Here is a 19,630-nt window from a genome sequence, read left to right on the forward strand (position 1 = left end):
TCGAGGCAGTTGAGTCCCTGGAGGAAGGTCCCTCTGCCTGTTTCAAGGACTCATCAGTGTGCTCTGTCCTCAGCTAGTCCTCTGGCCCCCGTCACTCTGCCTACTTTTCTCCTCTTTGCAAGGTCTTCAATAAAAGAGGATATAAAAGAAAAAAACCTATATTATATTGATAATAGCTATCATTCAGTGCCCATCATTACCAGCCATTATTACCCATTTCATAGAGCTATTGCAAGGATTAAATGAGTTAACATACACAGAACACTTAACACAGCATTTTATAAGCATGTAGTGAGCATTCTTACCTTTAATGTTGACAATGTTGCTAAGCACTGGATGTGCCTTATCTCACTTGCTGTTATTATATTACTTTTATGTAGTAAATTGAGGCATAGGGAGTTATGAGAGTTGCCCATTAGTTGCACAACTAGTATCAAAACCATATATTGTGCACTTACTATATGCTGGACATGGTGCTAATGAACATTTTCAATGTATCTGCACAGTTAGGCTACACAATAATTCTGTGAAATAGATGATATTATCCTCATTTTACAGGTGGGAAAGCGTAGGTCTAGGGAGATCAGCTAACCCCTAAACTCACACAGATGGTGAAAAACAGAGTGGAGATTCAAACCCAAGCAATCCTGCTCCAAGAGTACACGCTCTGTACTGCTGTGCACTGTGGGAGAGGGGTCGGCAGGGTCTTCACTGCAGTCCCAGGCCCTCTTCTTGTCCTGATTGCCATCCCTTGCGGTGCTTTTCTACAGGCTCACAACCTTAACTCTTCCCAAGACACATTTTCTAGCGACACCCAGCGCACACTTGAACAAAGGCCTGCAGAGGAAGAGACCCAGACCATTCCCTTCACCCCTGCACTGATGCTTGGGACTCCTCCCTACCCTGCCTGATTTTCTCTAGGCACGAAAACTTTGTTTTCTATGGGCTTTCCTCCTACTTGCAAGTCAGCTAATATGTTTATGTTATTTAAGCTTTGTATAGTTAAAAGTCTTAAGGGTCATACACCAAAATGTTAACAGCAGCTAATAAATTTAGAGATAGTTTAAATTTTCCCATTCATACATTTTTGTGTTTCCAACTTACATACGAGAAACATAAATTACATAGAAAAATAATGTATTTTATAAAATACAGTCATAGACTGTATTGGACAGTAGTTTCCAAAGAGTCATGAGGATACATTGTACAGTCAAGGGAACAAAGTTGCTGTTCATGAACACCAAATTAGGAGTGTCCCTAGGCACCCACCACTCGGACCATTCCACATTGAACGAATCCATCACCCATCACTAATTAGTATCTTTCCAATTGTAGTTTAGCTGGAGACCCTTTTTTTCAGACAAAAAACGTAGGGACGATATTTTATTCAGGTGATATATTTAGCCAATACTACAAATTCTTCTTTAAGGGTTAAGCAGCACTGATTGAAATGAAGAAGGGAACCTGGACCCTGCCAACTTACCATCCCATCTAAAGACAACTCCCACGGTGCTCCTGGAACCCCTTCTAGCTCTGGAGAACACATTCTCCACTGAAAACCATTGACTTGCCTCATCCTAGAAGCTCCAACTCCTTCAGATTTCCAGAGGTTGCTCAGATAAGGAGCTCTATAAGTTTGCTACGTATTATGTAAGATAGTGATTTCCCTCATTTGCCCTAAAATTTTTTGCTAATATCCTTCTTTATTTTTTATTTTTTTAAGATTTTATTTATATATTTGACAGAGTGAGAGAAACAGAGCACAAGCAGGGGGAGCAGCAGATAGAGGGAGAGGGAGAAGCAGACTCCCGGTGAGCAGAGAGCCGGATGTGGGACTCCATCCCACGACTCCGGGATCATGATCCAACCAAAAGCAGACACTTAACCAACTGAGCCACTCAGGCCCCCCCATTAATCCTTTTTTATATACAGTATCAGTACATGTGACTGGTCCATCTGATAACTGAGTATTTCTATCTGGCCAGAAAGCTTTATCCCAGAGGTGATTGTCAGCTCAGAAGGAAAGGAGAAAGATTCTTTTGTTGGTTTGTGCTTCAAGTTAAGAAATCCAGTGTCCTTTTATCCTCCATCAAGCTGCTTTGCATGACTCTCTGAATATGCTCAAAACCATTGACTTTTAGACTTTAAAGGAGTAAATTGTGTCATATATGAATTATATCTTAATAAAGCCCTTAGAAAAAGAAGTTTCATTTTTAGAAAATATTTAAATTTTTCTTGTGCCTCCCCATTGATGAGAAGTGACAGGTTCTGAGGCTGGCGTTTCCCACTGCCTGAGGCTGTTTCACCCGCCTACCAACCACCTCACCCCAGCCTCCAGCAGCACTTCCCGCCATGTCCTTCTGAGGCACTGCATCAGGGAGACTGCTTCTCTTCATCTTCAGGCTAAAAGTACCTTCTTCAAAAAAATAAAAAATAAAAAATAAATAAAAGTACCTTCTTCACCTTCTGGTTATCCAGTTTTTAGTCATCTCCTGTTTCAGTGAGCATTGTTGAGTGCCTAGTCATTGAAGTGCCTGGGCACTGGGTCAGGCCTTGGGGTCACAGAGCTAAATCAACCCTAGGCCACACCCTAGATTATTTTATGCTGGAAGGGGAGCCAAGTGATAACAAAAGAGTACAACATTAAGGTCTTCCCTAAAGTCCCACTTTCTTCATCCATCCTTCCTGTGTGCCTCCACCTGCATCAACTTCTTCCTACTGTGGCCTTTTAGAATATTTACTGTTTGACCTTAATGATATTTCTCCTGATGGTATTTATTAAACCATTTCGTATATAGTATCTTCCTCATGGATTGCAAATACACAGCTCCCTTGTGTGGTTTTCTATTGCTGCTGTAACAAATTATCACAAACTTAGTGGCTTAAAAGAACACAGATGCCTGTCTGACAGTTTTGCTGGTTAAAAGTTCGATAAGGGTCTCACAGGGCTAAGGTCAAGGTTCCAGAAGTGCTGTATTCCCTTGCAAAGGATCTAGGACAGAATCTGTTTCCTTTGTTTTTCCCAGGCGGTCGTGGTGGTCCACATTCCTTAGCTCATGGCCACTCCTCCATCTTCAAAGTCAGCAGCACTGCATCTCAGACCCTCTGACCAAAGTGAGGAAATAGCCCCTGCTCTTACAGACTCATGGTTAGATCAGGCCCACTCCGATAATGTGAGATAACCTCCACATCTCAAGGTCCTTACCCTGAGACATACGTACAAAGTCTCTTTTGCTATGTAAGGCAACATACCACAGGTTCCAGGGAGGTTAGGACCAGGCCATCTTTGGGAATCACTATCCTATCTATCACCTCATTTTATTTTATACTTCTTTGTATTGCATATGAGATGGATGGAAAAAGATAAAATATGCAAACACCAACAACAGTGATGACAGCTAATGATCTGTACATCAGACAAAGTAGACAAAAGGAGGAAGGCATTGTTGGAAATAAAGAGAAGCTTTTCAAAATTATAAAAAGAAGAACCAGCCAGAAAATTATAATGCTCCAAATGGGTAAGCACTTAATAATATAGTCTCAAAAAATGAGAAAGCTTAGAGGAGAAATAAACAAATTCTCAGTTACAGTGAGAAATTTTCTACATAACTCTCTCAGTAACTATTAGAACAAGCAAACAAACCAAAAAGTCGGTACAGATGTAAAACATTTGAAAGGCATAGTTAACACACTATGATATATATGGATCACTGCACCCAACAACTTGAGAATATGTGTTTTTTTTTTTCAAGTGAGAATGGAACGTTACTCAATTGACCACATACTGGGCTATAAAGCAAGTAGAAACACATTTCAAAGGATTTAAATCATATACTGTACATGTAACATGATTCTAAAGTTAGAAGTTTATTTTTTTCAAAATCCATGGATCTATTTTTTAATCATAATGGAATTAAGCTGGAAATTAGTAACAAAAAGATAACAGGAAATTCTCAAATGTTTGGGCATTAAGTGATACAGTTTTGAACAATCCATGAGTCAGAAAGGAAATCACAATGAAAAATTGAAAATATTTTGATTGAATAACAAAGATACATATTGAAAACATGCATGATAAAAATAAATTGGTGCTTGGATAAAAACATACTATTAAATGTATATGTCAGAAATGAAAAAGTGCTGAAAATTAATTACTCAGGAAGCTATAAATAGAAGAGCAAATTAAGGGGCAACTGGGTAGCTCAGTCAATTAAGCATCTGACTCTTGATTTCAGCTTAGGTCATGATCTCAGGGTCCTAAGATTGAGCCCAGAGTCAGGCTCCTGCTGGGCATGGAGCCTGCTCCAGATTCTCTCTCTTCCTCTCCTTCTACTCCACCCACCTCACTCTTTCTGCCCCTACCCCCTCATTCTCTCTCTCAAAAAAAAAAAAAAAAAAAAAGGAGAAGAGCAAATTAAGCCAAAAGGAAACATAGGAAGGGAATAATAAAGAGATGAGGCAAAATCATGACATTGAAAGTAAATATAATACAGAGCAGGACTAATAAGTAAAATATTGGTTTGAAAAGATTAATAAAATCAATTAACCTTAAACAAAATTTGTCATGGGAAAAAAATGAAAAGCACATACTGCCAATATCAGGAATGAAAAGATATTACTACAGATGCTACAGACATTAAAAAGATAATACAAAGATAAAAAAAATACAGATTCCCAATACAATACACTTCACCAAAACTATAAATGAGAGAAATAGAAGATCTGAAGAGTTCTATATCTATTAAATAAATGAAATTAATAAATAACCTGCCCACAAAGAAAACTCTAGGCCCCCATTGTTTTGCAAATGAACTCTTGCAAATATTTAGGAAGTAACATCCATCTTAAACCCTTCAGGGAATACTTCCAATTGCTTTTGTAGGACCACTATAACCTTGACTCAAAAACATGGCAATATTTTAAGAAAAAAATTAATAGAGCAATTTCTGTCTTAAGCATAGGTGCAAAAACCCGAAATGAAATGTAAATTCAGGAAATATCAATTTCAAACCAAATGCGAATCCAGCAATATATAAAAATGACAAACATCATGATGTAAAAGGGCTTATTCCATAAATGCAAGATTGGTTTAGCATTTAAGAATCAATAAAGGGACCCCTGGGTGGCTCAGTGGTTAAGCGGCTGCCTTCGGCTCAGAGAGTGATCCTGGAGTCCCAGGATCGAGTCCTGCATCCGGCTTCCTGCAGGGAGCCTGCTTCTCCCTCTGCCTGTGTCTCTGCCTCTCTCTCTCTCTCTCTGTGTCTTTCATGAATAAATAAATAAATAATCTAAAAAAAAGAATAAATATAATTCATTCTGTTAAAAGATAAAAGAATAATTATGTGATATTTTCAGATGCAGAAAAAGTATATGGTAAAATTTAACATCCATTTTTGATGGGGACAGAGTGAATGGAGAGTAGAAAGGATCTTCTTTAATATGGTAAAGCATAGCTTGACATCAAACTTAATAGTACAATACTGAAAGCTTTTCCCCTGAAATCAGGAATGAGATAGAAATTCTCACTATTACTACTTTCATTCAAATTTACACTAGAGATGTTGTCCAGTGTCATAAGGTAAAAAAAAAGAAAACTAAAAGATATAATATGGGGAGAAACCAATGTCATTATTTGCAGGTGACAAGATAGGATACAAAGAAAATCCAAAGACTCTGTAAACAAAGGATTAGAGTTAATGAATTTCATAAAGTCACTGGAAACAAAGTCAATATGTAAAAAAAGTCAATTGTATTTTTATATACAACATCCAGAGTATGAAATATATTTTTAAATATTGTTTATAATAGTATTAAAACACATTAACTAACAAAAAAAAAAACACATTAACTAAGTAGGAGTAAACCTAAGACACATAAGACCTCTCCACAGAAAATGATAAACTATTATTAAGAGAAGATATGGAAATCCACCAAGCTGGATTTATAAGTCTCATGAATTGTAAGTCTCAATATTTTAAGACAGCAATACCCCCAAATTGATCCCTGGAATCAATACCATCATAATCAATATCATAGCAGCTAGTTTGTGAAATTCAACAAAACACTCCTAAAATTCATCTTGAAAATGCAAAAGGCCAATAATGACGAAATCAGTCTGCAAGAACAATAAAGTTGGAGGCTTATACTACCAGATAGGAGGACATGTAATAAATCCACGGTAATTAAGATAGGGTAATATTAGCATAAGGACAGACAAATTGACTAGTGGTACAGAACAGAAACTCTAGAGCTCAGCTGTCCCACGCAGTAGTCACTAGGCACAGGTGACAATTGACATTTACATTAATTTCCTCATTTGCACTAGCTACATTTCACGTGCTCAGTAGCCACATGCAATGAGTGGCTGCTGCAGTAGACAGCACAGATATGGCACCTTCACTAAAGAAAGTTCTGTAGGACCATGCTGCTTCAGAGAGAGACTCACCACCACAAGCGGAAATAAGGTGTTTGACAAAGTGTCCTTGCAGATGAATAGAAAAGAAAGTCTTTTCAACAGTCTTGGTCAGATGATAGCCATCTTTGAAAAATGAATCTCAAGTCCTACCTCACTTCACACACACAGATCAATCCCCTGGGGGTCCTAAATGCAAGAGGTTGTGGAACTTCCATGCAAGGGAATAACAGCCAGCAATGAAAACGAATAGTGTTGGGAACAGGCTGAACCTCAACACCAAGGGTAAATCTGACCAGCATTATCCAATCAGCTGGAGCCAGAAGTAAAAAAGAACATGCTTAGTTTCCGTTTACATAAAGTTCAAAAGCAGGCAGATAGAACTCCAGGGTTGGATAGCAAAGCAGTTCCTTCTGAGAGACTGGTGGGACTGGAGGCTGCCCACACGGGCTTCTGAAGTCCTAGGAATGCCCTGGCTCTTGAGTGGAAGACGAACCTGCAGGCTTCATCAGCATCTTCTGTGCACTTTTCTCTATAGATGTCATTTAAAAATGTTTTTTAAAGCAACCCTTAGATTGACAGGGGAAAAGAAAGATCATTCTTGCTGATTGAATGACTTAAAAAAATGAAGATTCTGTATAAAATGTTTAGATAGGCAACAATTTTAAGTCTGAAAGTACCAGGTGGAGGGTATGGAGAAAAGGGTTAATTACTAGGAGGAGGGCCAATTAAGTGTGTGTTGTAACATTGGAAATGTGTGCACCTTGCAACTAGACACAAATCTAGAAATCCTAGAGAAACTCTTGCTCATGCTCAAATGTTGTGCCCAAGATTGCGAATCCGAGAAACCACCAAGGAGCCGACACCGATGCAGACACATGAGGGTCTCGACAAGCTCACAGACAAGCTCGAGCTTTGGTCCAAGTATACCTGACACAGCGGAGCAAGGACTTGGACCCCGAAGTGGGTTACAGCTGGGTTTTTTATAGGCTGGTCTAAGGGATTTTCAGAAGGGATGGAGGAATTTCTCAAGTTCTGTTTACATTCTGATATGGGGCTTTCAAGGGCTTCGAGCTCTGTTCTCATTCTGATATGAGACTTTCTGCCACTGGCATTGAGCTCTGTTCTCATTCTAATATGGGGCTTTCTAGGGCAAGCTGTAAGCTGTTTTCTTCCTGTAACTGAAGTAATGTAAATTTCAGCTCTTATTCACAGGGGCCTGGGATGGCTGTACTTGTGCTAACACTGAACTTAAAGTGGAATGGCCTTAATTTTCTCGGCATCCACACTCAAAAGGAGTCGAGGGCAACAGTGTTCATTGCAGGAGAGTTTATCATAGAAAAAAAAGGGGGGGGGGCAGCCCTGGTGGCTCAGCGGTTTAGTGCAGCCTTTAGCCCAGGGTCTGATCCTGGGGACCTGAGATCAAGTCCCACATCAGGCTCCCTGCATGGGGCCTGCTTCTCCCTCTGACTGTGTCTCTGCCTCTCTCTCTCTCTCACTGCATCTCTCATGAATAAATAAATAAAATCTTTTTTAAAAAAAAAAGAAAAAAAAATCGAAGTAACTGAAATGCCTAATAGAAAAATGGATAAATGTGATTTTTTTTATATAGCGAAATACCAGACAGTTAAAAGGAATATATGTGTGTGTGTATGTATATATATATATATATATGTATATGTATATATACAAACATAATCACAGAGCTCTAAAAATACTGTGTGGATGAAAATAGCAAGTTGCAGAGTATGTATGACATATACATGGACATTCTTACAGTATAAAACAAGTCTAGATATTATTCTTTGATGCATGCATATATCCCTCTGTTTTTAAGTGACTGCAGGATTCACTGTGCACTGAAGCCCTGACCGCTGCAGCCCCAGGGGGAGGGCATGAGGTACTGGGGACAAACGGTCACATGGAAACTGTCCCTTCATTGTCATTGCTCTGTTTCCTTTCTGTTTTGTTTTGTTTTTTCCAGGGGAGCAGGACAGAATGTTAACATCTGTGCATTGTAGGTGTTGGCTCCCCGGGGAGTGGGGGGTGGGGGGGTGTTAGTTAAACTATTCCTTGTAATTTTCTCTTTGTTTAATTTCTCAGAAATCACTCCCCCACCCCCTCCCCCCTCCATCCCCTCACTCTCCCCACTCACTTCCCTACCCCCTCCACCCCCCCACCCCCCCACCCTGAGCCGGAGCCTGATGGCCCCTCCACCTTCCCCACTCCCCCACCCCTCCCCCCTCCATCCCCTCACTCCCCCCCACTCACTCCCCCAGCCCCCACACCCCCCCAGCCAGAGCCTGACCGCCCCTCCCCCTCTCCCCACTTCCCCCTCTCCACCCCCCACTCATCTCCCCCCCCCCAGCCAGGCCTGCCACCCCCACTCCAGGACCCGGAGCGCCCCCCTCCCCCTGAGCCAGAGCCTGACCGCCCCTCCCCACTCCCCCCCCACTCACTCCCCTACGCCCCCAGCCGGAGCCTGACCACCCCTCCACCCTCCCCACCCTCCCCACCGCCCCACCCCTCTCCATCCCCCCACTCCCCCACCCCCTCCATCCCCCCACTCCCCCACCCCCCACTCCCCTCCACCCCCCCACTCCCCCAACCCTGGGAGCTGGAGCCTGCCGCCCCCACCACGGGGCTCGATCCCAGGCCCCCAGGGTCAGGACGCGAGCAAGGGCAGCCGCTTCCCTAAGGCGCCCCTTCACCAGGGTCCCTAGAGTAGAAGTCAGGTCTCTTCCGCTGCACTTTATCCACCCCTCACTGCTGGCCGCGGAGGAAGCGCCGATAGAAGGAACCAAGCTGCTCATTTCAGACCTTCTGTGTGTCTGCCCCGGGATGCCCATAGGCACCCCAGTCGGTCCTCAGCCCCGAGGGAGCCCAGTGGGTGTCCAGCAAGATCAGTGGTGGGAGGTTCAGTCTAAGTCAAGAGTCCGTTGTTAGAAAGGCCTCTGTGCCACAGACCTGGAGCTCTGTTATCTCCAATCTCCTTTATCAGTAACAAAGGCAATATTTTAGCTCCAACTGTCTGGTCTCAGCCTTTCAGTTGGTTCCAAATTCAAGAAGGTGAGGGAGTAGGTCCTATTAATTGCCTCCCTCAAAAACCTACTAATCGATTAGCATAAGACCCCAAGATGAGAAATTAATGTAATCCATGATAATAACCAAGAATCTGCATACCAATTCCTTCTTACCCCCGTGATTACCCTGTTGAATAGTTAACTGAGCATTGCTCAGCTACTTTTAGGTCTCATCAGTGTGGTTAAACAGGTGACTATAGCACCGTTCATCATGGTATGACTGAACTCTCATAGCTCGAGACAGACTCCATCAAAGTGTATATTTTATAATCTATTCCATTATCTACATAGGTATAAGTATAAGATATATATTCATCTAATTTGAGCATTTAACAGCAAAAAGAAAACAGGCGCACACAGAGAACAGCCTGACCTGCTGTGACAGACCACTGCTCTGCAGGGGCCGGCTGCACCTCTGCAGAAGGCAGTGATTTTTTTTCCTAAAGATTTTATATATTTATTCATGAGAGACACAGAGAGAGAAGCAGAGACACAGGCAGAGGGAGAAGCAGGCTCCATGCAGGGAGCTGGACACGGGACTCGATCCAGGATCCCAGGATCACACCCTAGAACGCAGTGATTTTAAGGATGAATTCGTGTTCTAATCTCTTTGGGATTCCCTATCTGCGGTGGTCTATGCTGTTCAGTGTAGCTAGAGCTCTCTGTTCATATATAATAGAAGATTCGCTTCCGTGGCGGGAGACACGTTCACACCCCAGCATTGAATGAAGCTACTGGTCAACAAGAAGGCTGTTAAATGTTGCTTTGTAACAACACATTTCAATAGCAGAGATCTAAGGCTTCCACCCGGTTTCTTCCCAGGTCCTGGGCAGAGCCTGGCTCCAGCAAAGGATGACTCTTCTCATCCAGGATATTTCTCCTTCAACACATCTCTCCATGCTGCAATTAGACACGGGAACTGGAAACTTCTCACCGGCTACCCAGGTACAATGCTGAGCTCCTGCCCCCAGAAGGGCAAGGGAACCTTTACGGAAGTAACAGCTGCCTTGCAGAACATACCTCAGGGGCAGCTGAATGAGGAAGAGTGGTTTGATCTACTGTCCCAACAGAAGAAGACTGAGAATTAACTGTAGGCCGGGGGGGGGGGGGGGGGGGTGTTGAAAGGAAGCAATGCCACGCTCATGTTTCATGGGAAATAAGGAGTCCAGGGCCGTGTGCTGTCGGGTACTAGCCTGCCTGCAAGGAGAACCTCTGAAAGCTACATCCTAACCAGCTGGGTGGCTGACGGGCGTGCTTGCTTCCCCGGAGCACAGTCTCTAAAAATGACGTCCTTTAAATACTTTTAAAATGTGGGGTGTGACGGCTAAGACTGTGATGCCATTAGCAGTATTGATAATGACGACATTCTTGGCATTTGCGGCAAGCCAGTTCTTTGGTTGGTAGCGCCCGAGCATCGCAAGGCATCTTAGCTTCCCTGGCCCGTGATGCCTGTGTGCCAGTAGCCCCGAGTCCCTGGGACAACTACACACTCTCCCCACGGCACCCCCGACGCACGCATGCGCGCTTTCCTGCAAGCCCCTGGTCGTGAACCTGTGAACCACGTCTAGTTAAAGCACCAGAAGTCAGAGCCTGAGGCAGACGTAGCTGCAGCATCCAGGGCTGCATCTTTGCGTGGCTTCCTGCCCACGTCCCGCTCAGCCTTGTGCCCCAGTCTCTTCCCTTGAAATGAGAACCCGCCCGTGATGCTTCTCCCCCAGTAAACCATCGGATTTCTTTGCCAGGCTGTGGTTGCTGGTTTCCTCCACCGTCTCAGCACAACGTCTCTGTGATCCCCTCTTCGGACCCACCGACCAAGACCCTGTGGCTCTTTGATATTGACCAGGACCCAGAAGAAAGACATGACCTGTCGAGAGACCACCCCCACGTTGTCAAGCAGCTCCTTTCCCGCCTGCAGTTCTACCACAAACACTCGGTGCCTGTGTACTTCCCGGCGCAGGACCCCCGCTGTGACCCCAAGGGCACCGGGGCCTGGGGCCCGTGGATCTAGGCCTCCCCCGCAGCCTGCGACAGCCAGGCCACCTTTGTGCTACAAGCTGGACTTCAGGCCTTCACTCCTGTGTCTCTTGTCTCATTTGCTCTCCCAGCCCAGGTTCACCTGGCCCCCCTCTTGTTCCCAGCCCACCCTGAGGTGTCTCATTTCAACCCCCAGTGCACTGAAGAGGCTGACGACGCCCGCAGCGCCCCTGCTGTCGGCCAGGGTATGTGTCTAGAGGAGAGGGTGGCTGAGTTCAGCCTCTTTTTCCTGAGCTGTGGGACCGCTGGGAACTCGGCTTGAAATAGGAAGTTCTCGTCGATTCCCGGAGGCTGGAACAGCTGGCTCTCTTTGCCTCACAAGTCAGATGTTAGACTTCCCTCTGCCAATAGCTGGGTTTTATTGGAGTGCTTCATGTTTCTTGTAACAAATGTGGGGAGCAGACAGTTTGTAATGGTTCTGCTGGCCGGGGGATCTCCCTGTCTGTGAGATATCATGTTCGGGCATGCCATGAATAACCCCCCGGGTTCAGCCCTCACTTACTCACCCTGTCACTCATCTCATGATGGAGTATAAGGCCCGTCTCATAGTTACGGTCAGCATGGCAATATGCCTGCTTCTCGGTTTGGGTTATTACAATAAAAAAAATGTGGTTTTATCCCCAGTTTTTCTTTCCAGCTGCTGCTCATTTTGTCTAGACTTCCTGCTACCCTCTCTCCCCTGCGGTTTTTTTCCTAACCTCCTCTTCACTCAGGCATCCTGTGCCTAGGAAGGCTGCCTCGCCTCCCTACTCTGAACACCACTGGTTTTTGGAACACTGCTGTGGCCTGCCTTCCCTTCGCCTCTAACCCTGAAACGGGAGCCCCACCCAGGGAAGGTGGTCAAGTCTGGCCCTGCAGGCACGCTTGTGGTGGACAGGAGGGGCTGGGCAGGTGATGTTCAACTCTGTGTCATCTGTTTGGTAAAGATTTTTCTAAGTTGCATGGAGTTCATTATCATGATGGTGGCTTTGTCTTGTAATGTATTAAGAGTTGCATGCTATTCCCCAGCAGTGAGGAGAAACCCCAGGAACCAATAACATTGTCTTGGGGTGATGGAAGTGGGCGGTTTGAAAGGAAATGGCCAGCATCCGAGATACCAGGCCTCGGTAAAGCAAAGGAGGGCACATCTACGTTTCTCTTGTTCCGTTTTACTGCTTGTATTAAGGTTCTGGGGTTGGGGAAAGAGGATGGGAAGTTTGACCTGCTGACCCTTTCTCAGTCCCACTGATGTCCTACTAATGCAGGTCAATCCAGAATAGCTCTCAAGAGTGTCAGATTTAGTATGTGCAAAAACGATATTCTTTTTCCCATTTGCTCCACTGTTTTGTTCACTCCTTGTCACCCATGCCTGGATCAGTGCCTGTTACAAAGAAGGCAGTCAATACTTTTTTTTTTTAATGAATTAATGGACAATTGAACAAATGAGAAAGTTGCACACCATGAAAGTACAGCTAAACATAGGGCTAAATTAAATATCTCCAACTGTTGCTTTTCTCTTCTCAAGCTGTCCTCCTGGGGTAGGAGCAGAGTCTGTGTGTCTGGACAGTCACCGTACACTCCATAGTGAATCCATGGTGTCCTCTTCAGGAGGGAATAGGGGAAACACACCTGCCAAAGATACTCTTTGGGCAATAATCCTTAGTTCTATTATTTATAGGACACTAGAAATTAAAACCAGCAAATAATGTGCTATAGGTCCTTGTATAGCCATCCTTCAATTTAGTAGCAGTACTTTCTGGTCACTACTAATATGTATTGTATTAAAATAAGATGATTGGAAGGCACTGGTGCTAGAGCTAAAGACACCTATTACCAACCTTTACCCCACTCCTGGGTTGGGAAACAGCTGGTCAAAATGCCATCACCTACCACTCCCACACCTGTGGTGGATACTATGAACTGAGCCCAGATGTTCCTCTGGATCCTTCTAATCCCAGTGTCTATTAATACCATAAGATTAGAGGCCATCACCACATGACAGCCATCAACTCTCCCCACTATGCTCCCAGGGCTGGCCCAGTTCTAATCCCTTGGTGGCCAGGTACAACATGGATGTTCTACACTCAATCGCTTAAAGGGAGTTGTAAACACTAATTGTTGTCAAACTTTTGAGATTTTATTTTATCCATGATAGAATGTATCCCATTAGGTTTCTTTGTTCCATATGAGAATGTGAACAGATTCACATTAATGTGGTTTCTTTCCAAATTTGCGTACCTTTAAAGAAAAGTTTTATTGATTTAATTGTTTTTCTTTGTTAGTACATGATTGTTCCAGATCTGGAGAACAAAAAGTTTTTATCCTTTAAAATGTGTCCATAGGGAGTTTCCATTTGGGTGGTGAACAAGTTCTGAAACTACACAGTGGTGATGTTTGCACAGCATGCCTCTGAATTGTATACTTTAAAATGGTTTAAATGATAACTTTTATGTGGTTTTTTAATGTATTGGCCAATTTTATGGTATGTAAATTACATCTCAATGAAACTGTTAAATAAATAAATCTAGAACTGAAAAAAATGTGTTAGTCATTGCCCCCAGAGTACAAACTATAAAATAACTTATTGGAGGGAGGTCAGGAGAGGGTAGGAGTGAATATAAAGTGATAATAAGAGAGTATATCTGTTCTCTATTGCTGCATAACAAATTACCCCAAAACTTAGTAGCATAAAACAAACATTTATTACTCACATCCTCTATGGGGGTCAGGACCCCGGGAGTGGCTTAGCTGGGTGGTTCTGGCCCAGGATGTCTCATGAGATTGCAGTTAAGCAGATGGCCAAGGCTGCAGTCATCTGAAAGCTTGTCTGGGGCAGCGGATCCACTTCCAAGATGACTCACTCACAAGGCTCCTCTGTTTCTTGCCTATGGCTTCTCCACAGGCTGCTTGAATTTCCTCACACATAGCAGTCCACTTCCAGCAGAGCAAGTAATGTGAGAGAGACCGAGCAAGAGGAAGCTACAGTGCCTTAAAGACCTGACCTCCAAAGTTGTACGTCACTTCTCCCTTAAAACAAGTCACTAAGTCCAACCTTTACATAAGTGAAGGAGAATTAGGTCCTGCCTTTTGAAGACAGTGTCAAATTGGTGGACATAATTGATTCTACCACAGACGACAGAGAAGAATGGGCAAAGGTAGCCTCCTGGGGAATGGATTGTCCACTCAAGTCCACACACACTTATCAAATTCTATTTGAAGACAGATGGGAGAAAAAGCATCCAACTTTGCTGTTTAGTGGTTATAATGACCATGGATCTAATCCTTTCTGTGGCTCAGGGTTTTTTTTACTGTAGGGTGATGGGTTGAATTAAGTAAACTGTAAAATCTCTTAGATCCCTTGTGCTTAGAACAATGCCTAACACATAGCATATATTAAATAGATGGTGGTTAACTGACTCTCAGCTGACTGGACTCTGGTGTAAGAATGTGAAATAAAATTGTGCTGGGGCACTGGGGTGACTCACTGGGTTAAGCACCCAGCTCTTGATTTTGGCTCAGGTCATGATCTCAAGGTTGTGAGATTGAGCCCCATGTCAGGCTCTGCGCACAGCAGGAAGTCTGCTTGAGATTCTCTCTCTCCCTCTGCCCCTCCCCACCACTCTCTCTCAAATAGATTTTTTTTAAAGACTATGCTAAAATAGCCAGAGATTGTGCTCCATCTTAAAAAATATTTGTTTCCTGAAAATATGATTTAAAAACTAGTTTTTTGAATGCTTAGTGTATTCCAAGCATCATACTAGGTGCTTTAAAAGAATTATCTTGTTGCCCAAGGAAAATAAAGGCAATGTTCTTCTTAATAAATAAATAAATAATTATCTTGTGTAATATAATTTTAAACTAAATAGAGGTAATGTTTATAAAATCTGTTCAATCATAATTATAAAGACATGCTTTCAGGGCGCCTGGCTGGCTCAGTCATTAAGCTTCCATCTTTGGCACAGGTCATGATTCTGGAGTCCTGGGATCAGGCCCCACATGGGGGGAGGGGGGTGTCCCTGCTCAGTAGGGAGTCTACTTCTCCCTTTCCTTCTGCCCCTCCTCCTGCTCATGCTGTCTCAAAGAGACATTTATTTAAATGAATAAATAAAATCTTAAGAAAAAAATGCTTTTCACCCCTTACATTTTTATTTTTTTATTTTTTAAGATTTAATTTATTTATTCATGATACAGAGAGACACAGAGAGAGAGCCAGAGACACAGGCAGAGGGAGAAGCGGGCTCCATGCCGGGAGCCGGACATGGGACTTGATCCTGGGATTCCAGGATCATACCCTGGGCCAAAGGCAGGCGCTGAACTGCTGAGCCACCCAGGGATCCCACCCCTTACATTTTTTAAATGTCCAATATTTACCCAAACATAGGATTACTTAAATCAAGAAAATATAAATACTTTATCTTTTTACAAAGTACATCAGAGAAATAACCCAAGTGTTAACCAACAAATGGATGAACAAAATATATCTACACAATGCAATATTACTTGTCCAGAAAAAGAAATGGAGCTCTGATACCTGCTGCTAGAACATGGATGAACCTTGAAAATATTATGCTAAGGGTCGCCTGGGTGGCTCAGTGGTTGAATGTCTGCCTTTGGCCCAGGGTGTGATCCTGGGGTCCTGGGATCGAGTCCCATGTCGGGCTCCCTGCATGGAGCCTGCTTCTCCCTCTGCCTGTGTCTCTGTATCTCTCTCTGAGTCTCTCATGAATAAGTAAATAAAATATTTTAAAAAGAAAAAGAAAATATTATGCTATGAAGCCAGACACGACAGGGTAGATATTATATGATCCGACTTACATGAAATATCAAGAGTAGGCAAATTGGCAGAGGCAGAAAGCAGAGTAGAGGTTACCAGGGGCTGAGGGGAGGGAAGAACTGATGCTATTAATGGATAGCGTTTCTTTTGGCGGTGATGAGAAGGTTTTAGAAATAGTAGTGATATATGCAGAACTGTGAATGTAATTGATGCCATTAAATTATACACTTAAAATTGGTTAAAATGGCCAATTTTATTATATATAGATATATTTTTATTATATATAAAATATATTATATATTAATATATTTAATCAAATATAAAGAGAGAAGGAGGGAGAGAAAGGGGGGGAGAAAGAGTGGAGTGGTGGGGTCTAGGTCCTCTGACCTACCAGTATAGCTGCTCTTTTAGTTCTTTTTATAGATTGGACTTCCACATAAGCCAAAACTAACTGATGGTGAGAGAAGTCAACAAACTTCTTCCCCTTGGCAGAGAGAGTATTGACTGGGAAGGAACATAATGAAACCCTTTGGGATCCAGAAAATGCTCTGTATCTTGGTCTGAGTGGTCTTGGCATGGGTATACCCATGTGTAAAAACTCACGAAGACATATACTCAAGTTTTGTACTTTAGAGTTCCTATGTTATACCTAATTAACAAGTGCTTTACAACAAAAAACACCTGCCCTTACTGTAAGAGATCACTACATATTTATCTCATATGTGACCCAAATGTGCTTGGAAACATACAAACGATTGCAAATAAAATCTTTTAAACACTGCAAAGACATTCACTACTTGAAGAAGCTTTTTTGTGACTCCTTTTGTAAACACAAATTTAGGTTTTTGCTTTTACAAAACCTGAATGCATTGATTTGGCGTTCCTAAATTGAGATTTTGCTACCCCCATTTTCCTGGAGGTTTCTGGTGCTGGGAGAGAGGTGCAAAGACCAGGACATGATAGGAATGAAACTGCAGGCAAGGCCTCTGCTCCAAGAGGCTTCCGATCCAATTCTGTAGTACCAAGCTCTTTCTAGCTTAACAGTTGTTAAGAACATTTCAGCCAATACTAAACATATTGAAGTAGTTATTGTCCTTCCCAGTCACCACTTAAACTTTAAAATCTTTTTTTTTTTTTTCTTCCTTTTTGTCCAAGTGGAGAATAGCCACAGCTTGTGCAGATGGGTTCATTTTCAGGCTGTTAAGACCCGGCTGCTCCCTCTGGCCACCTTCCTCACCGATCACCGAGAGCAGGAGGTTTGAACGGCTGTAGAGGCGCCTGCCGCATCTCTCACCCTTGCTCCATTGCCACAGGAGCCACCCACTAGGTGCCACAGAGCAGAGGAGGCGTGACTCAAGTTGCCGGGAGCCTGACTTTAGGACTTGTTTTAACCATAAGGAAACTGGAAGGGCAATTTAATTCTCAAACTAATTCACCCAAGGAACAAATCACTTGAGCTTAAGATATTTCATTTCATAACCTTTATTATTTGTCTGGCAATAGAGATAATACATCTCACTGTAACAATTTTAGAATTGTTATAGAGAAAATTAGACATCCCATAAAGCAGCCACCAAGAGACTGCCACCATTAACCTTCTTTCTCTTTAAGAGAGTAAATAAGTGGCCCACTTCCCAGATTGGTTTTCTTTTTTCTTTTTTTTTTTTTAAGATTTTATTCATTAATTCATGAGAGAGAGAGAGAGAGACAGCCAGAGGGAGAAGCAGGCTCCACTCAGGGAGCCCAACACAGGACTCAATCCCGGGTCTCCAGGATCACGCCCTGGGCTGAAGGCGGCACCAAACCACTGAGCCACCCGGGCTGTCCCCGATTGGTTTTCAAATCCCACCGTGCCCAACTGAACCCTCCCTGGAGACTATCAAGATGGTAGATAAATAAAATGTCATTCTTTTGAAACTCTTCATTTTAATCGCATTAACGAAATATAGATCTTCCCAGCGTTTTTATTCCAAGAGTACATGATTTCACACACACTTACAAATATGATTTTTCTCTCTCTCTCCACCATCTTTTCCACAAACCTCAAGAAGTGAGGGCCTCCACACACAAGGGAGTTCGTGCAATCAATCAAAGCAGCTAGTAAGCACCTGCCTTTTGGGCCAGTCTTTTTTTTTTTTTTTTTTTTTAATTCAATTTGCCAACCTATAGTAGAACACCCAGTGCTCCTCTCATCGTGAGTCTTGCAGTTAAGGCAGGTAAACCAGTCTCACTGTGCCTTTGTTTACATTAAGTGAACCAGAGCTGGGATTGCCTCTTATGCCAGCGTTTTGTAACTGGGATGGTTCAAGTCCACACTGTAATATGCACTGGGGGTGAGGCCAGGGGCCACTGACACCAGCAAGGAGGGAGGAGGGTGAGATCAGGGAACTCCACCAACAGGAGGAGGTAGTCCCAGAAGAGGGCTGGAAAGCAAGTGAGGAGGAGGAGGCTCTAGAGTCAGAGGAAATACAGCTTGACCTTTGCCAAGAGGATTCACTTAACTCCAATTATTGCTTTGTATCTATACACTCATGAAAGCAGTAGGTTTTTTCTGAATGAGCTATTTTTAAAATGAAACCCTTTGATTAGAAGGTCCTCTGAATCTGTTAGGGAAACAGCTGATTTATTTGAAAGATGCTGCTTGTTTGGACTTCACAAGACTGTTCTGGTTTTTTTGGTTCTTAGGCCAGGGCTTCAGTGAAAGCGTTTGGACTTAACACATACAGGGGGTGGAAGTATGTGTCTGCCACATGCAGGACTCCGGGACAAGAAGGGCCTGTCTCACTGGGACCCGCCTGTGTCCCGCCCCTGAGGTCTACGTACCGGGCTCCTCCGCCAAGCAGCTGAGCTCCCTGGGCGCCGGGTCGAGCAGGGCCCTTAGCGATCCCCAAAGCTCCCCAGACTCTAGCTCCCCTCGGCCTGCCCCTGCTGGGAGTCGGAACACGGTGCTTCTCCTTAAATGTGCATCTGTACTGAGTGCAGTTTACTACAATAAGGGAAAGCGAGGCTTTTCTTTGTCACTACGGTAAAGAGAAAACTCTGCGGGCAATCACGGAGGACAAATGGCCCTGACACCTGAGCTCCGAACTGTCTCTGGCCTGGAGGGAAAGAACTCCATGACCGAGCCCCTTCCGAACCCTGAGGCGTGAACCAGTTCGAGGCCAGCGTCCTCAGCGCCGGGTGCCACGCGGCGGCCTGGCCTGGGGACAGGGAAGTCCCCGCGGCCACTCCGGGGCGGGCAGCTGCCGGTGCTCCGGTCCCCTCGTCCGCCCCCCCCGCTGCCGCCTTCCGTCCCCGCGGCCTGCGCTCGTGTCCCGGCCACCCCCCCCCCCGGAGATCTTAGGGGGG

The 19,630-nt window shown here is 43.8% G+C and overlaps 1 protein-coding gene across 1 annotated transcript in view; it reads left to right on the plus strand.

Annotated features, from left to right (window-relative positions):
• The window catches only part of ARSB (arylsulfatase B), a 171,424-nt gene extending 157,363 nt beyond the window's left edge, over positions 1 to 14,061 (plus strand). The window contains exons 7-8 of the mRNA XM_041753112.1: positions 10,318 to 10,440; positions 11,238 to 14,061. Of these exons, the coding sequence (XP_041609046.1) occupies positions 10,318 to 10,440; positions 11,238 to 11,503 (389 nt within the window). The 3' untranslated portion in view covers positions 11,504 to 14,061. The remainder of the gene's footprint in view (positions 1 to 10,317; positions 10,441 to 11,237) is intronic.
• The last annotated feature ends 5,569 nt before the right edge of the window (positions 14,062 to 19,630 follow it).

The sequence above is a fragment of the Vulpes lagopus genome, chromosome 4, assembly GCF_018345385.1.
Source record: "Vulpes lagopus strain Blue_001 chromosome 4, ASM1834538v1, whole genome shotgun sequence".
In the NCBI taxonomy this organism is placed as follows: domain Eukaryota; kingdom Metazoa; phylum Chordata; class Mammalia; order Carnivora; family Canidae; genus Vulpes; species Vulpes lagopus.